Here is a 22,423-nt window from a genome sequence, read left to right as displayed (position 1 = left end):
TGTCTAGCGCAAAGTTCACTTTATATTTTAACATTAAACGCCACTTTTATTACAAACCGCTCTGTCCTATGTTTGACAATTCGAAAATAAAGACATGCGAGACCGGCATGATAGGTCTACAGAAAAATTTTACTTAGTTCTACGACTTGAGTCGTAGAACTTCAATTTCAGTTTTCACAGACTGATCTTCAGAAGTACGTCATCGCGATGATAGCAACGCGGCAATAACGTCACAAGAACAATGTCACGAACGTGAGGTTCCCATTGGGAATGTTAATGGTCAGAGAAAGCAGTCAATTAATTTCCGTGGGCCCATAAAATGATAATAAACCTGTGTGCATCGATTATAAACGCATGTTGGCATTTGCATTTATCGCCGCGTGCTTAAATTGAAATTCAGGACACGCTGAATGAAATTTTTCTGCCGATCCGTGCACCGACTCCGCGAACGCAACGATAGTAGTCTGAAAAGGCTCCGTTAATTATCACGTAACAACCGAAAATATTTCGCTGCTCCGACTGAATTCGGATTCGCAGGCCGAGTTACATGGCCGCCGAGCCAGCGAAAGTTAATTTGCCGACAACGGGTAGAACGAGCTCTCCCTCTTTCTCTCTCTCTCTCTCTCTCTCTCTCTCGTTCTCTCTTTAGAGTGGTAGCATGAGCGGAACTCCACGTGCAGCGTTCTTTTTACGCTCGCGGGTAACCGTCTACGACGATGAGGGCAGGTAGCCACGTAATGTTCCTCTGTCGTCGCCAGCGACGGACGTCGACGTCGTCGTCGTCGTCGTCGTCGTCGTCGTGAGCGCGCGGTAAATTTCTGAAACAGAATCTCTCCTCCATTGTAATGCCACGCTTTCGCTCCGGGCGCTCTGTTAGCTAGCTAGGCGGCGAACGGAAGCAAAACAAAAGACGCCGAAATGCGTTCATTATTTCGAGCTAATTGGCGGTGCCTTTACCCTCGAGCCGGGAGGGAACAGCGAGGCCGACCTGCACCACCAGAAGCCACCTCCGATACTTTCAGAAGCGACCTTCTCTCTTTTACGCGTTCGCCGCAGGCCTCTCGCGTTCTCCTCTCCTTCCTCTCCTCCACTTCTCTTTCTTCGTCTTCTCCCCTTGCCCCCGTCGCCTCTGAATTAAATATTCCTCCAACGGTGAACAGGAATTTTCTATACCCTCTAATGTTGTATCCGTGTCCCACGCGTTCCATGGGGGGACCACGAATTCGTCTGTTTTACGATCTCCGACCTCTTTATAGATCCTGCCGGGGGTTGCTAGTTTGAATCCTCCCGTGATCTCTCTGCTTGGGCACAGGGAGCGACGAAGTTTCGAGGAATCGGTCTCGCGAAATTTTCTCCCGCCTGGAAACCGCGGATCGTTATTAGAAACTTCACAGTTACCTGGGTACATGAAGACGTCTTTAAGACGCTACTATAAGTCATGTGCTAAGTGCATGCTCTTCCTCTTCTCTACAGATGAGCAATCTGAACGATGAGTTCAATGAACTAATATGATGTCCATGGACTTCTGCACGAAGCCTGGATATGCGTAATGAGGTTATTCTGCATCAAAAAGATCTCCCAAGTTCCTTGGTCAGGTCAATTTTCTTTTAAGTCTTCTGTTGTCCAGTTCAGTATAAAAGGGATGCACAGTTTTATTGCGCAACGTTGCACCGCATACATACTGTGCTCTTTGGATAATGGTAGATTTGCTAACATTGTCTCATAGCTACAACCATGTGGTCAAATCGGAATTATTATTTTTCGTATAGTAAAATATTGCTTTTCAGAGCTAGTTCAGATCTTCTACTAAGTAGTCAACACATGATTTTGAAGATTTTGTCTATCTGCTTCGTTTTCTTAGTGGTCATGGTACAGCGAGAGTGTCACGGTGGACAGAGTGCACGTTCCAAAAGGGTTAAGAAACATATTTATTCGTATAAGCCGACATGATAATAAAAATAGTAAGGAAGTCTAGTCTTAATGATCACTCGATGTTCAGAAAGACACCGAAGAAGATCCTTCTTCAGGGTAACAAAGATGCTACGATCTCCGGAATGTTTCTCCAACCTCACTACAAAACTCGCAAAATAATGTTGTCCCTCATAGTCAAATGGAAACGAACTCCTGTCTTTCCCTCACAGAGCGCTTACTTAGTGATAAATATGAATCATATATACAATGCGTTCGTCCATTATTCTAACGAACCACTGCCGGTCTTCCATAATCTTGCACTGCTGCGAGATCCTCAGCAAAATGTCTTCCCCGAAGCTCATCGAAGTTGGAGGTCCTCCGAGCACAACTGCTATCAATGCATCACAGTCTATCATCGTGCTATGACGAGGTCTCGCAGAAGGAGGACGTCCGGAAGAGCCGGCGTGGTTGGTGAACACGAAATCAGCGTGGTCGGGTCGGTAAAAATGGGACCGCGTGGTTCCCGGCAATCCGATCCAGCTGGACGCATCGGTTGAGCGACGGGACATGGTTGCACGGTATGCGTATACACGACTTACGATAAGTATCGCGACACATGTCCGTGTAAGTGGTGCGATCAATAAGACTCGCGGAGGGCAGAGGAAGGAAAAGGATATCGCCTGTTTGGCGCGGTGGGTAGTCAAGTAGCCGGGGAATCGAAAGAGCCCAATCCGTTTCCCCGTTGTTGGGCCGTGTCTCTCCTCCCTTTTGACGGAGCGGGTCGAGAACAGCGGGTAGGTCGTCATACCCGACGCCACTCCCGACACGGTAGCACCGCGTTCCTCTTCCGATACACACGCGGGTCCACCACGCACACGTGTGCCCCACGAGGAGAGAGAGAGAGAGAGGGAGGGAGGGCGCGCTGCGAGGACTATACATAATATTGCCCGGCCGTATTACGGCTTGGGGCGCGACGCAACGTCGCCTCGTTGGTTCCACCGGACAACGCCACGTGATGGTAATGGCCGCGATAATTATTTAGATAGCGGAGGATATATGCTTCCTAGCGCAGCATGGGACCCGGCCACGTCGTTTCCACGCTGGCCTCGGACCGGATCGTCTACCGACGTTTTCGAACGATCCCCCAACCCTGGCTTCGACTGCCGCTGATTTAATGAACGATTCTTTCGCGGAGATTTTGCTCTTCGACCGTCCCGAAAAACTCCAGCTGTCGTCGCGTCGTGGATTTCGTTTATTGATCTCGTAACCCCTCTTTCTAGAACTCGACTGTTGCTAATTCAACGAGCAGCAGGTATTCTGCAGAAGATGCTCGATACTTGGACAAGCCTATATGGATAGTTCGTTTTCAAAAGGTGATTGAAGGATCGTTATTATTCATTTTAATCTGGATGTTTTAGTCAATTGGTTCTTGTAATTTAACACTTTACCGATCGGTCATTCGACCGTAAACGTTTTTATAATATAAATTTATTAACATTTTTATATTTTTATAACATTGTTATTATCAATATTTATTTCGTCTATTTCATTTATTTTATTTTCGTTTTATTTATTTTATTAATCTCGAAAGGTATTCGATATTTAAAAAATTATATAATGGTAATAGAGCTTACAGTAGTACAATCTAAGTTTTTTACCTTAATAATAGGTAAGTTGTTGGTTGGCCATAACAGTCGATTCATAGGCTACTAATGTGGAGAAAAAGGCCTTTAATGAATTAGCTGGTTTTGACGAGTATTCCCGTAATGATACAAAATGTTATTATTTCTTCATACTCGTCAAAAATAGCTAAATGCTTAAGAGGAATATACATGTTCTGATATTCTTTATTAAATTACATATTTTATAATAGTGTAGTTGTTAAGAAATATATGAAAATAATCAAACATAAGTTTAATTACAGTAAATTACACACTTCACAAAGAAATTGCATCTAACGGCAACTAATTAGTTAAGTGAAAGCATGATCGAGGGTAATAATATGTTACCACAAACTGAATTACTAGCGAAAAGGAAATTGTCTGTCTTCTACCCGCATGTTGGGTATCTAGGAACCAGGTGTTATAATAAGGGTGTTTATCAATGTTCCGTTTGCTTTTCTATTCATGTTCAATCGTCGCTTCCCGAGAAACACCGATGTTAAAATTTCAACTTCGATTTCAATATTCTAGAAAGTAACCAACTGTTGATCTTACTCGAGATCTTCGATCTGCCTTTCACAGCCAGAGGCTATCGGTTTACGATCTAAAGCATCGACGACCGAACACACAGGAATGAAACCCCCAGAAAACCATAGAAGTAAAGGGTGTTCCAAAATTCACGCACGAAGTAATTTTGATAGAAACACAGGCTTATAACTAAAAATTGCTAATTTTTCATAAAGTATGCAGAATAGAGTTATATTATGCAATCGCTATTCCATTGATAAATGGCCCCCAATGCTTTGCTAATACATGCGTATTCTTTTGTTGAAATTTTCTATGACCATTTTCCAATTCTTGATAACGGTGCCAAATTGATATTTCTGGACTCTTAGATCACGAAATACTTCGATGAACTGCTTTCTGTTGACGGACGGGCACACCTTTAAAATCATTAAATTTTTGGATTGATCCTTTCATAATTAATGACATTAAAGCACTATTCCTACTATATATTGTGCAAAGATTGCTAACTGTAGCTGCAAAACTTTCACTATGTGTAAAATGTGTTACTCAACAATGAAAACTTGTTGATCTTTCCTTTAGCGCTCCATTTTCAATCTCTTAGGCGCAACGCACCATTATAGTGGCTTTCGCAGATAATTCGTGCTCTACTCAATTGTATTATTTGTTATTAAAGAATATATATATAGCTAACTATTATTATTACAGAATACATATAGCTAATTATTATTATTAAATAATATATGTAGCTAATTATATGCATTAAAGAATATATAAAGCTAATATTATATATAGCTATACCAAAATATACATATACAATATACATTAAGAAAAATGGTAATTTAGTTATGAAAAACTTCATTTGCACAAAATCCAGCCGTGCCTAAGAAATTAATAACCCTGAACTGTCAATTGTCACGCCGTCCTTTGTTTTCCTTGACAACATTTTACCGTCTAAATGGTGCAAAATTCAAATCTTACATGAATTATGGACCAGCCTTTATAATACCACACAGAGCATTAAAGGAGGTCAATTTCCTTTTCACCATCCCGCGAAGTTAATTGTTAGGTGCAACCTGATACGCGGAGGCTTCGACACGGCGCGGCGGCGAAGGGTAGCTTAATCGTTTGTATCTACGTTATGAGTGGTACATAATCGCGTAATGTATCGTGCATGGCAAGCAGATAAGCGTGGCCAGCGAATTTTACGGGATCCTGTTTACGAATTATGTTAAGCAGCCTTGAAGAGTTAACGCCAGGCTCGATAGCGATCTGCCCCGGCGCTGGCCACCGATCTGTCCAGCCGATAAACGTCGCCTAGCCGTCGAAGATCCGCCTTCGATCGCGTCCGCATAATTAAAAGAAACGAGTATATTATGCCGACTATTTCGTCGAAACTTATCGGTTTTCCCGATCTACTCGACCGATGAATTCTTCTGTTCGACGGCGGCTGTCCGAATTCGGCGACGATTGAGACCGCACCAGGGACCAATGGAGCAATTACGATCGTTAACAATTTACGTTGAGGAAAGAGGATACCGCGCCAATCACCTAACACTAGACCAATAAGGCTAGATCAAAGAGAAGCGCAATCCATATGCAATTATCATAGAGGTTGAACGCAGAACGATTGAAATTACTTTCAAATTAATTGCCAACCCTCGAAGATTCTATTAATTCCGCTTTATCGAAGCTACGAAATTACGATCGTTAAATAATTAAGGTCACCGAATTTGCGATTACATAAAAAACGAATCCGAAAAAGCTTCCAGGCTGCTCGACGCGAACATCCAATTTGGATGATGATTGAAATAGCACGAGGATAAACCGATCAGCTGATGGACCTATTGAACGGTCCAAAGACTTCTTTAACATTTCTTGTCGAGGGAAAAAGATCATTTTTCACTCGTATTTTTAAAAGCGAAATAGCCTAGAACAGAAATCGATACAATCCACATAAAATCGCGGCAATGAATGAACGCTATTGAAACCACCATCATTTAAAAGCTCCTTCCCAACGTTTCCGCAAATTCTGTTCCATCAAAGTTACGAATATCAAGCTCGCCCACATTGCGATTACATCCAAAACGAATCCGAAAATCTACGATCTACCCGAGATTTTACCATCGCAAAAAGACTTTCATGCTGCTCGACAGACTTCGGGGGTGGATTAACCCGGTCCACCGAGGCATTACTTCCACGCAGCGCAGCTCGGCCCGTGGATCCTGGCCGAGAGAGTCCCTCGATTTTCGCATAAATCAGCCCTGTCCCCCCAGCGATCCTCCCTCCTCCTCCTCTCTCTCCTTGTCCCATTCTCTCCCGCGAAATACGCCAAACGTTCTCCCTCCCTTCTTTCCCGGTGTTCCACCCACGGCCGACGAAGCGGGAGGAAGAAGGGAGAAGGAGACGGCGCAACGAAGAGCGGAGGAGCGCTATTTTATTGCCGGCTTAATAAATGGAGGCTCCTTTATTTGCTCGAGCCAGCATCCGCTCGCAGTTTGCCAACCTGTTTGCTAACAACAAATTAATCGGGTGACGTATCCCGGAGAGTCTGCGTATATATATATTTATACATATATACCCGGGGAACTTCTTACGTCTCCTTCTCCCCTCTCTCTCGCTCTCTCTCTTTCTCTCGCTCGCTCTCTCCCTCTGCATCTCCCCCCTTTTTCCTCTGTCTCTTTCACAGTTCACTACCTTCTTATCCTTTTGGTCGACTCCGAGGACGAAGACGGCAACCAGGAGTACGGACAGCGGCCGTTCTTTCACCCCTTCGAGCGACCTGCAACCTGCCGCTCTCCTCTTTCTCTCTCTCTCTCTCTCTCTCTCTCTCTCTCTCTGTCTCTCTTCTCCTCTCTCCCGTTCTTGTCGCAAGGTATGCGTTACCCGCGGTGCCACGGTCTGATACGCAAGTACTTACGCATTGGCCAATCTGTAATTCATAACGCGAACGCTTGCGGTTTTTGCGCGACCCGCGCACTCTGGGAGACCGACGGTCGTACAAGGAGCACGCGGTGGCGGGGGCGGCGGCGGCAAGGGAGGGCGGCCGAGTATCACGTCCCATCCCGTGGGAATAAAACCTGACCTGGTCAACGTCCCGGCCGCTGGCAAAACCGACGGGATGCTTCTTCCTTGCGAACTTGGTCCGCGAATACGACGTCAACGAGCCCGTGACAGATATACATATAAGACACCTTCGCTTTTCGAGAACCACCCTCTTCCCCCGACCTTGCCGCGCCGCGTAACCTTCTCATCTTCGAGGACAATATTATTTATCAGAAATATCGTTGCAGTTGTTTTCGTGCGTTGGAACGTTTATAAATGTTTGTTCCGCCCTTGTGTGACGGTGCTGTGCGTAACTAATTGGAAGTGCGGCCGTTTTAATTGGGCTTTCATTAGTATGGAAGTGTGCATACGGTGGTCTAAGGTCGTAAAATATAAATGTATGCTAAAGGCTTGAAATTTATGTATATTCAGTTCGGTTGCCGACGGGAGGATTATAGTGAATGAAATGGGAAAGAGTGAAGGAGATAGATGAAATGTTAACCCTCGCGTGTCCTTTGTTTTCTTATCGCAATTCATTCGTTAATGCCAAAATGTGATATATTAATGCAATATTTATATATCCTATCGTAAGTTCTCCTTCGTTGTCTCATTTACCTTATATTGAAACGAACATTTTCATATAAAAATGGATAATTAACATTGTAGATTCCTCATTTGAAAGACTCGGAAGATATGGCATGGTATTAAAAAATGAGAATAAAATTATTCGTGTCATTTACAATTAATAAAAACAAAAGTAGAGCACCAACGAATTGTTTAGCTATCTTCCAAATTGTTCACACAATTTTTGCATCCCGTGCGTTGTCGCAACGTAGTCAAAACTGGTTCCGAGATAGATTCTATACGTGTCCAGCCGATCTTCGTCGTAGGAAGACTGCAGGGTGTGTCTTTCGGCGCCGACATCCGGGGATTATATCAGCTGCGACGGACAGCTCGCCTAACAAATGATTCCCCTAATTCTCTTTTCGTCGAGCATTCGCATAATGGTCGTTATCGTCCCCGACCCACCGGGTACCGCTGATACTTTAGGATTACCATATTTACGACGAGACCTCCTCGTGGCAGGAGTCGCGCGTACGTCGCGTACATCTCACGCGGGGCCTTTGTTTCGCTTCCAGGATCCAGCGGGATATCACATCTTCCTGTTGCATCCGCTTTTAGGACGATTCGAATAGTTTAGGCAACGAGAGGGGGATTCGGTGCGCTGACCCCTTGAGAAACTTAATTAAACTCAACTTACAATTTTCGAGCTAAATTTCACGAAAAACTGGGTTTTTGTTTCTTTATGTAACGAAAGCTCTAATTTGGGTACTATTATATAATTATTTTTTACAATTTCTTTTATTTATAGTTTATCTATTTTAACGTAAGCTCGCATGGGTGATTAATGATCGAAAATAGGGAATGTGAGTTTTGGATCTTTTTAGCGATTGTCATGTAGTAATCATTGTAGGCAATGAACGGTATTCTTAGCTCTCGTGTGAAGAAACACGATTGTTATTATTGCTAAACGGATTATATGAGAGCTTAGTTACACAAAGTAAAATACAAGATATATGAACAATATACAAATGCCTGAAGTTAACATTGAAACCAATACTAAAAGCTGTTGGTAATAAAAATACATAAAAGTACAGCAGATATCAAAAACAAGTACAGTCAACTGCACCTCTACGTATACGTAATTAAAGTAATTATTGGATTAGCGTTACAACAAAGTTAAATTGGCTGTGAAATTGACTTAGGAACTCAGTGACCAGAAGCGGCAAGAAAACGTCGCCTGAACTATCGATTGGTCACCGTAATGCCCAGAAGGGACTGAAATCGGAGCATCAAGCAACACCGCGAGGCGCAAAAATCTGCGCGTCCCCAATTCTCCAATTTCGCGGTCCGATCATAATCTCCGGTGGAATCCGAGGTAATCCGCCCCTGGCGTAACTCACGGTCCGTAGCATAATGGGCCCACCATTTGCCCTGGCGCGCACACGCGCGCATTATTGCGCGGTCTGGGGCGCGCGTGAGCAAAGGAACGAACGAGCGAGCGGGCGAGCGAGCGAGTCAGAGCGAGCAACGCGGTACCGGCGCATCTTTTATTCATCCGACAGAGTGGAGCCTTAATTTGAATTGAATAGGATTTATAAATTATTTCAAATTATAGTTGCGACGCATGACCGGTACGGAGACCCGGCGAGCACCAGCTACCGGCAGCGAGGATGGCTAGAGGCCGAGTTAGACAACCCGTGGCCGACGACAACGGCGACGCGACCGGTGGCGACGACTCCTGACGACGCCGACGACGACAAACGCGGCTGCCGCCGGCTAGAAGAGAGCCTCTATTCCTTTCTCTCTCTCTCTCTCTCTCTCTCTCTCTCTCTCTCTCGTTCGCGCTCTCTCTCTCTCCTTCCCCGATTTTTCTCTCTATTCTCTTCGAGAGGACTTGGACGTTCAGGCAGGTGCGCGGCCCAGCTTCTGCACGCTTCTTTGTCGTACAGTGTTGCGAATCGCCAATTTAGTTAGACTCGTTTTCGTAGACATCGTAGAACCTTCTAATTTATGTTGCAAATGCACGAAGGAAGTCTTGGACGGTCTGTGAAAATATTTATAAATTGATTTTGGGAAGACTGGGAATTGGACTGCGAATCCTTCTGTAAAATGATAGTTTTCTACAATGTATGCGAGCAACAGGATTTAGATCAAATTTGACTTGAAAGCGTTTAAAGAATTTAAAAATACTGCTGTGTTACGTTCAATTTATCAAAATGATTAGAAAAGGAAATAGTTGTTTATACGGACCTTTTCTCTTGCAATTAACGCGGATAATTCTAATTCCGAATAAAACTCGGCGATCTACTGATAATACGGCAAGCATTTTTCTCTGTCAAGGTATATCGTGGTTCAATGTAGGTGTAGGCCTAATTACTCTCTGCACTTCTTCGTAAAACAGTGCTCCCTTTATCTCTTCACTGCTGTCATAAGTACAAAAAATATGCAGTCTACAAATAATCCAGGTGAGAATTATTTCGATTTTTATAGACTCCTTGAAATATGTTGTCAATTTTCTCAATCTTGTTACTACCGTTTGATTTGTGAAATAATTCAGTACTATGCAGATTGCTATACTTATGTGAAGTCTTTTTAAAACTCAACCCTTTGGACCTCATTTTTTGATAATTGTAAACTAAATGCTAGGTGAATAAAAATCAGGATTCCAACGAAAATCATTTATTCAGATCAGCTTTTTAAAGAAGTTCAAATTAAAAATTTATTAGGTATTCCAAAGACTGACGACTCCAAAGAGATCTCTTTAAAACTGAATCCTTTGGATCGCCTTTTTAGACAACTTTGAACTGAATGATATGTCTAGAAAGACTGTTGGTTTCAGTAGAGTCTTCTCGACAGTTTTTAAACAAGTCTAAACTAAATATTATGTGAAAAAGCGTCAGGATTCAAAAGTCGACGATTCCAAAGAAGTTCTAAAAACCAGTCCCTTGAATCTTCTTCTTCATCAACTTAATATTGCAAATTAAGTGAAAATTCCAAAAGAATTTTTTTAAAATTTAACCTTTTGTACCATCTATTTACATAAACATAATCCAAAAATAACACGAGGATTCTAAAGAAAAGCGACTTTATTTAAACAAAGGGACTAAAAATTACACAAGGATTCTAGAAACAGTCGATTCCAAAGAAGTCTTCCTAAAACCAACGCTTTCGGGCACCTGTTTCAACATGTGTGAACTAAAAATTACAATTCTGACATAGTCTCATAACAAATCAGTATTCTTGACCATCCGAATCATCCCGAAACTGGAAGTAGCAACTATCCAGAAAGTCGCGAGAGGACGTCGGGTCAGGTGCAGCGTCTCGAGCCTCTCCTATCGTCTGTTCTCCATGGAGGAAGAAAGATGATAATTCAGCGTTCCCTCGAACGGAGAAAAGAGAGTAGGAAGAGGAGGCGAGCACACGGTCGCGAACCCTTTTCTTGCGTGCGTCTTTTGCCGAGATTTTCTTACGTAAGCAAGTCACCGGCATCTCGGGCTGGAATTCCAAGTCCCTCGAGCGTCGTTGCACCGGCAAGCAACCACGCGGCCCAGCCCGACCAAGAAGAAAACGCTGCTGCGGTATCTGCTACCGGTGCCTCTGTTCGTCTCCGGCTCGTCTCTTTCTCTCCCTCGCTCTCTCTCTCTCCTTCTCTCCCTTCGTTCATCGGCGTGTTACTCTCTTTCTGTTTCGCTGGTCTCGATCCCGTCGCCGATGCGCAACGTTCGGAACCTGACGGCCACCAGGGGAAAAAAGGTCCGGGGCGCGAGAAAAAGTTGCATCGGGCCCCGGATCCGGCGGGCCCTCAGCGACTCTCCAGCGGTCCGTCGATACAGCGTAACCATCGGGACGAGTCGAGCGTGTAACGAGTTTCGAAACGGACAAAAACCGCCGGGACTTTATTGCTCCCGATAGAAATGTATCGAAACGTCGGTTAGCTGTCGCTATTTGCCAGAGCTCCGGCCAACTGCGTGCTCCGGTCCGCTCCAAACAGCCGAAGACTCCTCGAGGAATCCAGCGAAACGAGGATACCACCTTGCTGCGAGGCGCGACCTTCCGCCGAGCGTGGAAATTCGATGAAACGACGATTCTGTTCTGGGAGGTGTGTTTTTATCGCGTGTTCGGGGTTCCGGCCCGTTCGGGTCTCCTCGGAGTCAGTTTTGACGGAGGGACTGAACGTGGAAGATGCCGCGACGCTAATGTCTACCTCTGGTCAATTACCAGTGAAATTACAACCCTCGAACATCATCAAGTCTTGTGTCTTCAGAGCAAATAGATACACATCGTGAAGAATAATATGTTTGCGATGAAGATTGACGCCATTAAGAGCCATTAAGTGAATCAATAGGTTTACGCTTCTAACTATTTATGCATGACTTGTTTGTACTGTTACGTTCCACGTGTACTGTGTCTGTACAAACGGTCATGCCAATTTAGACTTCTGCAAGTATATTGGAGAAATATTTACTTCAATCTACAATCTTCTATTTTAGCCCTTAGAGAGCTGGACAACGATAGATCGTTGCTTGCTACGTTTAGGAAAAGTTTATTTTCGCAATATTTTTAATAAGTAAAACTTTTATTTATCTGTGTGCTTCATTAGGAATAACATAATTATGTTCTACAAAATTTATACAACTTTTCTCTCAAGTCTTGTCACATTTCCACATAAAAGGGTTAATAAAAAGTTATCCCCCAAGGGACAGCGTTTAAAGCACCCTTACAGCTGACTTTAAAAGTCTAAGAGTTAAACGTCGACATCAACAATGTATTTATGCGCCCAAATCTTATGAGAAAAAGTTGATAAATATTAGGTCTATTGGAAAATTTTATCTATTCTTGAAAAGAAAGAAAACAATAAATTTTGTATACACCTAATATTTATTGTATTATTAGAATAATTTAATAGAATCGTAACTACCCTGTTGCCAGCGCGATGGTGATTTATGAAATAACATTAGCGGACATAATTTTTCGGTAGACTTAATAGATAAATACTACAAGAATAGAATTGTTCTGCCCCGTGCCATATCTTTCTCTCGCTTCTCTCTGTTTTCTACTTATTTCTATGCTTATTTGTCGCACACTCGCTCTCGATACGGTAATAGTCTGTCGCAACCCACTCATTCCACACAAACAAGAACCGTACCAATCACAGATGGCTCCTCTCACATTTGACAAACATACGCAACATTCGCCATCGCCATTCACAGGATCGTATTCATTCGCGCCCTCGCGTCATCATTTACAAAACCAACACCACAAATCTTGCATTGTATCTCGAAGACAATCCGCAGGAATTGTAATACTTCGGGATCGGATCGCGGGGTGGCTCCGCGAATATTGAAACGGCCTGGATAGCAGAACAAGCCAGAAATTGCTCTCGAATGTACATTCTGTCTGGCGTTGGTCCTCATATTTTATTGCGAAAAATCCGACGGATGGTGTGTGCCTGCTGGCCCCCTTTTCGGCCGTGTTATCCAGCGGCGCGGATTGGCCGAAGGGAGACGAACGCGACTGGCAAGAGAGAGACCAGGCGCAGGGCATTATAAAGCATTACAACGAGTGCTGTTAACGTCCGTGTCCAATCCGCGTGCCGCTCGAAAATAAAATACAAAATAGCGCGCAGCGACAGCGCTTTGTAAAGCTTTCTGTCAAATCCATCGGTCGTCGCGTTCTGCCTCTTTTCCTCTATTCCCACTCGAGCCGCGGATCCCAACCCCCTGCCATTCCCTAGCCGGCATCCCCCCAGCTCGACCTCGCACCGCCAATAAATCCATCTCTTTTCCGCGTTCCACCTTTTCAATTTTATTTTTTTTTTTTTTTTTTTGTAGTCTCGCTTCGCTTTGTTTTTCGACACCCTTTTGCGAGCCGCTCGCAGTGTCAGCTATGAAAGGGTCACGGAAAATCGGTTTCGATCTTCGTCCCCGACGGATCGACGATTTTTACGAGACACGATGGACGCTTCGTTGCGATTTTTTTTCGGGAAACTTTTTTCTGGGCACAGCCGCACCGATAAAATTATATCGCGTTTAGAGATTATGTGGGTAATGCAATTTTTCGTCGCAGGCGATGTACAAAGCTTTCTGTGCATTTGCCTTTATTTTTTTCAAAATCTTTAAATTGTCTTCTTTTTTTACAAAGTAGAAATCGTCTGACTGGACATTCTATCTATTAGCAGTTTTTTAATAGTTTTTTTAAAATTAAAAACCGACCGTTTAGAATTCCTTACAAAATTATTCTCTTAGATACAGTTTAATCATTGAAAACTGTATTAACTCTTTATCGATCGATAATCGGCTTTTCCCCCAACCGGTTGCTTGTGAATTAGTTGTCATGGCGATTAATAATCAGTTAATATAACAATACTGTAAGCTCCAATATTATTATATAATTTTTTAAATAGTAGATTTCTTTCGAGATTAATAAATAAATAGATTATAATAATAGAATAAAAATATTAGTAGATTTATATTATAAAAATGTTTACAGCCGAATGACTGGTCGGTAAAGCGTTAGTATCCTTCCAGTAAGTAAAGTGCTAGCCACATAGACATGAATTATTTTTCTCAACAACTCTAACAACTTTAATGCATTTACAATATCGTTATTAACAATATTGTTAATTTCTAAACAAATTTTTGCTTTGCAACAATTCCATAAATTCATAGTCTACAGTTAAGACTTATAAAGTCTCACCGTTTCCCAACGCAGGTTTAGTACCTGAGGTAGTATCTAGACATCTGTGAGCGAGAGTTAATGCCACTGTTAATTCATAACCAATGGAGCTGGCACAGCCCGGAGGAATCGGAATCAATTTGCACGTGTAGTTATAGTTGCGAGTGCCGCGTTTTCACCCCGGGCCGCGAGAAACCTCAGCAGCGACTTTCGATTCGTCTTCTCTCGGGTTTCCTCTCCTCGTCCGTGCTACTCTTCTCTTGTCTCCCCTACCCCGTTACGTGAACGCGACCGATTCGAATTGCAAATCAAATAGAACGTGCCCTGCGGAACACTCGCCGTGGATATTCGTTCCCCCTGCACGGATCTACCTCCTTTCCACCAATTTTCCACGTCGGCTGGGACAGAATGCGGATACCAGTCGATACTCACACTTCGTCGCATCAGAGAGACACACGATCGTCTTTTTCTCTCATGTATACTCGTCGTTAAACGGTCCTCCAGAATTTCGCTTAGTTTTTAAACCCTTGCAGTATTACAACGTGTCAGACTCGCGGTGAACATTTCTTACATGATCTACTAAATGCGAATGTTATTATTATGATCTAACCAATTAGGTAGTTTTGACGAGTATACTAGTGATAACATTGTAATCTTGTCATTTATTACAAGTATAGGTACTCATTGGAGACAGCTAACTGATTGAAAAGGATACATACTTTTATATTGTTTATTGAATTATTCATTTTACAAAAGTTCTGTGTTTAAACAGAGCACGAAGAAAATCAAACATATACTGTATAATGACAGTGACTTTCACGTTTTTTTTTTTAAATCGAATGAAATTTGAATCTTTGTTGTCAAAATCAAGGAACGAAAATAGATAAAGACATTTAAGGCACAAAAATTGTCTCCGTAAAAGAAATATATTCAGTATCTATTGTTTTGTAACAAGAATTTTTGATTTATCTCAATTTCGTGTGACTATTAATATATTTTTTAACAAAAGATGCAAATCAGTCAATTTCAGTGGTAAATAATGATTTTTGAGACTAAACTAAAAGTGGCAAATAAAAAATTAAAATCAATTATTTTCATTCTAAAAAGTTCTATAATTACAAAACTGCAGACCTTTACGCAAAGTAAAAATGGTCCAAGTGCATTATAAGAAACAGAAATTAAAAAAACATAGACGGCTTTTTTCAACAAGTTTAACATGTTCATCGCCGCGTCACCCATATCTGGGTGACACTAATTTCTGACCAATTTAAAAAATTTATTTTTATTGCAATATTCTCAAGCAAAATGAATTCGACTACGATTTTTCGAATGCGAAAGAGTTCTAATGTCATCCCCTATGATAAATGTGAACTTTTTAGTTTTATTTTAATTAATTAAATTGCTTTCTTTATGTGGGGATTTTAGTGTCTAATTGTGGTCGACGAACGTGTTAATAAGTAGAAAATAGTGCAATGACATTATTAAATTCTACTAAAATCTCAGCATTTTACACTTCGCCTATTAATTTTTATTATAAATGTACAAAGTTCGCAGAATAATAATTACTAATTGAACATCATACTATAATTCGAAAGAAATTAGCCTCACAGACTAATTAGTCATGCAGCAAGGGCAATACAAATGAATGAGTAATTAGTCGCGGTCTCACAAATCGGCGGTGGTAGCTAAGGGTTGAAAACAAACGATTCCGGACAAGCTCGTTCAAGCAAAGAGATCAAGAACTCCCTTTCCACCCTCGAGCCGCGATGACCGCGGATCAGCTCGCGTTCGCGAGTATTCGGGGATGAATTCGGGGGATGTGAATCGCTGGCAGCCAATCGAGAGTTTATGGGAGAGGGGGTGTATCTCTCTTGCCGCGGAATATTCGCCGCTCAATTTCGTTTTCCCCCTGTTTAATCATGGGGGCCCGGTCGGGGGTGGCTCGGGTGCGTGGCGAGCGTAACGCCGCGCCGCGAGGATGAGCCGAGCGAAACGATCGCGCGCACGCGAGTGAAAGAGACCGCTTAAGAGGGAGAAAGAGAAAGAGATACTCGGAGAGAGGGGTTGGTGATGGAGGAGGAGGGGTTGCTGGGGCGGCGGCAATAGCCCCGCTCGGGCCGTCATTTGTCAGGGGCTGTCGCGGCACGAGCGTGTTTCTGTTCCAGCGGCGCAGATAGCGACCCATCCATAGGCCGTTCATCTTTATTCCTTTATATATAGAGTTCCTATCCCCCTCCCGCCCCTCGCTCGGGGCCCCGGTTCCCTCCAAAACGCCCTACACGATTCCCTCGAACTCATTTAATTACAACAAACAATTTATTAGGTCCATCCTGGTTCCGCCCACGGGCAGAAACAGGCTAGAGGTGGGGGACCACGGATGGAGGAATGAAATCGGGGGCAGGGGGGGGGGAGAGGGGGACGAAGGGAGCCGCGGTACCCATACTCGCGCACGAACAGACTCGTGTGTATATGGTCGGCGGACCGACCGACCGGCGAAACTGAAATTATTCCGCCGGGGGTGGCCGGTCACCCGATTGTATCCGCACAAAGGAACGTGTTTTTGGTTCGTTCCCGATGAAACGTGTTGGTTACGCTCGGCTCGGTCCGATCTGTGTTCGGACCCCCTCGTCGAGATCGGCGCCCCGCCACGGAATATGACCGCCGTTCAATTGATCTCCGAACGACGACGCGCAGAACACCAGTCGCTGATTTGCTGGAAATGTTTAATACCAGCCACTCGGCTTACTGGTCTATCAACTCTCGCCCATCCCCGCCTTTCTATTTGTCTATGATTATGCAAGGTATTATAATGCCGGTAACTGCGGGGTGGATCCGCTGCCGGGATGTTCGATTAACTGTAAATGTACAGTGCAGCGGTCCGTATTTCTTGTTCGGAGCTTTTCAAATTGGTTTCGACGCTATCGGTTTCCGTTCAACTCTTTATGGGAGTACTTAAATTAGTACAAACTGAACTCTTTAGCAGATTTTAGTAACTGATATAACTGAATATTACGGGCGAACCCTTTTACACGACGTAAGGATGATTGTCACAAACATTTAGAGATACTTGCCCCTTTCAATTTTATTTCGTACTTTTTTATTTTTCCATTACTTTCCTGGACATTGAAAAATTGTACGTCGAACTTATCACTCAATTTAACGATTAATACTATATAATAATACTATATAATACTATATATTTTCGCTTCCGTTATTTATCGTGTTTTGTCGATTCTAATTGCATTATATTTATCGGTTTAGTAGCGGTTGATCGTATTACCTTGCAGTGTTTCTAAAATCATTTTATTTGGAAGAGTGGAAAAGCGTTTTATCGTCTCGTCAATTTTGTAATTTATCGATGAACAGTCTTTGTTAAGTCTGTTGTAAATGATGCCGAGTATATTAATATTGTTTTCCTTCAATATCTTAACTCTTTGCACTCTAAACCATTCTGGACGTTAGCTACCAGCTACTTTGTTGTAGAAACAAGCACTTACGAACCCTCATATTATTTAGTATAATTTTGGAACCAAGTAACATATTATAATGATATTGGACTCATACAAATTCGTTGACATCGAGAATTATATATTTCTAAAAAAATCAATATTTCATTTTGTATAATTCTGTGCAGTATAATAAACTTTGAAACACTCCCCAACCTACATTGCACTCTGATTTGTGCATGTTTGATAATAATAATTAGTTTGGCGTAGTTTTTCTATATATCTTAGTAATTTTATCATATATTTATTTGATTTCTTGTGCCATTTCAAGAGAAATATTCAGAGAAACAAGCATTTGTTTAAAAGTTGTGCTGGAATAAGTTAATTTTTTATAATAATTAATTAAAGTTAATGTCCCCTGAGAGGAGACATCCTAGTGACATGCCAGAATTACGATGTCCCCAGAGAGGGGGCAGCGAAGTGCAAAGGGTTAATAGTAACTAGAATAACAGCTGTTGCTTCACACGAGTGAAAAATTGTATCATTCTTATCCTTAGTGAACTTGATTACAAACAAAAATTGTCAGCAATGATTATTGATCGTTATAACACCTACAAATCAGCCCTTTGTTTCAAGAGTCCGTACAAAATCCATTTAACCATTTAATGTATGATATTCTTCTTAGGCTGTACGAACGTTGCAGGAAACATTTCAGATTCTAGATTCCAGATGATAGAAATCGCGGCTGATATTTCGTAATTACTTAGCTCGAGAAACCTTCTCCGGAGTCTATCTAAGGTTAAGAGGGACATGAATGAATACAAAGCGACCGATGCTGGAAGGGGGGAGGGATCAAGTGGGAATAGGAGTAACGTACATGAAGTCTGAGAAAGCTGAATGAATGGGACTGCAGATGAATAAGAATAGATTAAGGATAGTAACGCTGGCACACATGCTTCAAGTCCGTTCATTGAATTCAATTTCTCGAGTGAAGAAATGAAATACGATCGCTCGAATGCTGAAGTTAAAATGGAAGATCATCGTACTTGGATTTACTTATGACAAGTCACCGAGTTGTAGTTTTTCTTCACTATCAAACCTTAAATTCCTCTCCGACTATATATTTCAATACACTTTCGTTACTCAATCATTTCTTACGAAAGATTCTTTATAATATCACGAATTTCGAAATATAAAACACGGAATCGATGTGTTAAACTATGTTAAACTGGCGCTGTGTGAAACAATAATACCACAAATGACTCGCAACTCCCAAATTAAATAGAACATTTTCAATTTAATTTTTAATTTAAATGGAACATTTTTAAATTGCAATTTTATTGCAAAGTAAAGTATATTTGTAAATTCTAAGATGTTTTGAATATTCGATATTTTATACGGAAATATAAATAATTATAACAAAGAACTCTATATAATGTCTGGAATAGGTAGTATACTCGTATACTTTTTAGACGCGTCTCAGGTAGACAATTTTCGAAGAGGTCGCCAACTTGTTGAGAGACCGATGAAATAAAGTCGAATGAACATCTCCTTCGCATTGTACGAACACATTTGCCGAAAGTGTGGACTTACAAAACGAAGGACACGCGGTGTGCGAGAGTTGACGCAGTGCCGCATCGGGAATCGCGTGCATCCGAGGCGCAGGGACGCCTGTTGCAGGGAAAAGAAAATATTTCAGCGTTCGCGGAACGACATTCGCTGGGTACAAGAGCCGCAGGAGACATAACTCGGTAAAGAGGCGAAGAAAACACAGCCCGGTTGCCGTAGTTACAACTCGTACATTATTCTGGAAGTCGTTACCGTCGATCGGACACGTACGATAGGGCGCCGCTATTAAGAACGAAAGCGTGAGATTCGTATTTACTCCTGATCCTTCTCTCTCCCCCTCTCTTTCTCTTTCACTCTCTCTCTCTCTCCCCCATACGCTGTCTCCATCTCGCTCTCTTCCTGCCGGCAATCAGCGAATTGATTGCACCAGAAACCGAGGAAAGTTTTCGTCCGGAGCAGCCGATAGAAATCGCTCGCCATTCTAAACCTGGCATAATTGACGTCGTAATTACATCGCGAGTCATTTTCCCGGTACCCACGCGAACTGAAAATGTGCTTCTAATAAGGGGACAAGCGAGCAGCACACGTTGCCGTTCGGTGGTAACGCAATTTTTCCGTTCCGCGCGGTGTCGGTTCCATTCACGAGTTTTCCGACGCAATTACCGATCCGCGGGAAAAGTAATAAGAGAAACGAGACGAAGGTGTTTCGCACGATTCGACGAGCGTGGGCGGCGAAGTTCGCGCCGACGAACCCTGACCTTTTCCAGGGCTCTCGTAAAGAGTTCCCCTGCCTCGCGACTGATAACGTGAACGTTGCTGAATTGATCGCGGTCTATCCTTTCGCCGGCTGCGATTCGCGTGATATGGCGAGCGACCAGAACCGAATGAAAATATTAAACCCCGCCGCTGCTGGCGCGGCGAGCGTGCGCCGAGCTGCTCGTAAGTATTCACCACTCCCCAATTGTTTCACTTCATTTAGAACTGTGGGATACTCGCTGACAGAAGCAGCTTGCTGCGAAGCAGGGACCTTTGACTAGGACACGGTTTTATTGCAACCGAAGCAATCAAGCGAAGTCTAATTCAATTTTATGCGGCAACTTATTTGAAATGAATTTCCATTGAGGTACAGTCGAGATGAGTCGGGGCGATTAAATAATAAGGTTTCAAGAGCAAAATGAATTGATTATACTTAAATCTGTGTACACTGTCGATCCCTCGCACTAAAATTTCTTTCGCAACTGTGTTGACTAACACCTTGTCTTTAACCTTTAATTATACTTATTGGAACTTCGGTAATCACTATTAGCAGTCCGACAGACCATCCATGTTTAAGTCCAAGTTCGGTTGAGTTATATTTATTGTATTTATCGTATTAGATACATCATATCTTCTTATACAATATTATAAAAGTGTCATCAATGAGAGGCTATACCATGCTATGTGTTATGATTTCAAATAATTATATTCATAAGATTAATTTGATGCAAGTATTAAATAATGGCCATCACACATGTGTGTCGCTGGTAGCGTCGTGTTAAAAGTGTACCATTCTTTACAATTTTTCTTACAATTATGCGTAAGAATGAATATGTAATTAGTAGCGATTTTATAGACCGGCCACAATAATTAAGGATTAATTAAGGATTTTTCTCATAAAATGATGAATTTTTGTAGATTTTTTTACAGGGTGTATAAAAATTGTATGTTACGATCTTTATAACGTATAATACTTATTGAGGGGACCATGGTCTGAAAGGACCCATAGATCTCAGGTGAACCATTTACATAATAAACTATGTTAAAAAGTACACATAATTCTATACGAAATAACAAGGCGAAAAAATAACGTGTTTTCATTTAAGGTTTTGTTTTCGAGAATAATTAAATTAAAAAGATAGTAGTATCGATTTGTAATCAAGTGGCGCGTCTGGCTATAACATACCAATTCTACTTCTCGTTATGTTACAAGCTACGTGAACTTGACGCATATGACAACTCAGTTTTCTCGGAACAAAGCCGTAAGTAAAATGTTACTCTTTTTTCTTGACTTCTTCTTTGATATAGAATAAAACAAAATATTTAGTATTTAGTATTTTATTTTGCCGGTTCTACCACGATTTCAAGTGGTTACTTGTGACATAATTTTTATATTGTCTTTAACTTCGTTCCTTATGTAAAGCGTTTACTTAAGTTCCATGGTTCCTTTCAAGCTATTGTTCTTCTCGATGAGTAACCCACGTTGCAATAGAAAGAGATTTCTATTCTAAGTTTCAAGAGACTCTTCTACCTTGATTTTAACACTTTATCGACCGGTAGCCTATAAATCGGCTTTTCCCCCCGATCGGTAGTCTGGGAATCGGTTGCTATAGTAACCCTTAATTTGTTATCTATTATTCAGATAAATGTGTTGAATTGTACTACAAGCTTTAATATTATTATATAAATTTTTGAATATTAAACATCTTTCGCGATTAATGAGATAAATAAAATCAAAATAGAAACGAAAATTTTTAAGACCGGATGACCGGTCGATAAAGTGCTAAGGTGAAGAAAAATTTCACAGTTCATTTTTTTTCACACATCTCCACCGATGCAAAAGTGGAGACATATCGCTATGGTAGTTGTGACGTATACCTTTCACACATTCTGTACATATACTCTCATTTTTAGACTTCGATAACAGGAGAATCAAGTTTTGTTTCTGTTTAGATGAAATAAGTTTATTTCTAATCATTCAAATTTTATCAGGATTATTTTGAACTATAAATTATTGTCCTAATACTTCAAACTAACACTCATGTTAATAGTAAATTATATATAAATTATATATAAATGAAATCTTCAACACGGGTCTATTTATAAAACAAAATCTTGATATATTGAGTACTTCAGTAAAACCTTGTGCGAATAAAGTATAAATAATAATAATGTCAATCATCTCACAGAAAATTCGAAAATAAATCTCACGTTATACTCTAATTTCTTAATTACATCTAGACTCAAAATAAGCTACCAAAGATTAAATAT

General features: G+C 41.7%; 1 protein-coding gene across 5 annotated transcripts in view; it reads left to right on the top strand.

Moving 5' to 3' along the window:
• Positions 1–22,423, top strand: part of LOC144472437 (uncharacterized) — a 155,100-nt gene that overhangs the window by 118,648 nt on the left and 14,029 nt on the right. Inside the window, exon 6 of one of the 5 annotated variants that reach the window (XM_078185531.1) lies at positions 9,322–9,460. The exons of 1 other annotated variant lie outside the window; for it this stretch is intronic. In XM_078185531.1, the coding sequence (XP_078041657.1) occupies positions 9,322–9,384 (63 nt within the window). In that variant the 3' untranslated portion in view covers positions 9,385–9,460. Of the gene's footprint in view, positions 1–8,908; positions 9,005–9,321; positions 9,461–22,423 lie in introns of those variants that run through there. 3 more of the 5 variants (XM_078185527.1, XM_078185529.1, XM_078185528.1) reach the window with 3 other exon arrangements.

Source organism: Augochlora pura, chromosome 7 (genome assembly GCF_028453695.1).
Source record: "Augochlora pura isolate Apur16 chromosome 7, APUR_v2.2.1, whole genome shotgun sequence".
NCBI lineage: Eukaryota > Metazoa > Arthropoda > Insecta > Hymenoptera > Halictidae > Augochlora > Augochlora pura.
This window is presented reverse-complemented; position numbering and strand designations above follow the sequence as displayed.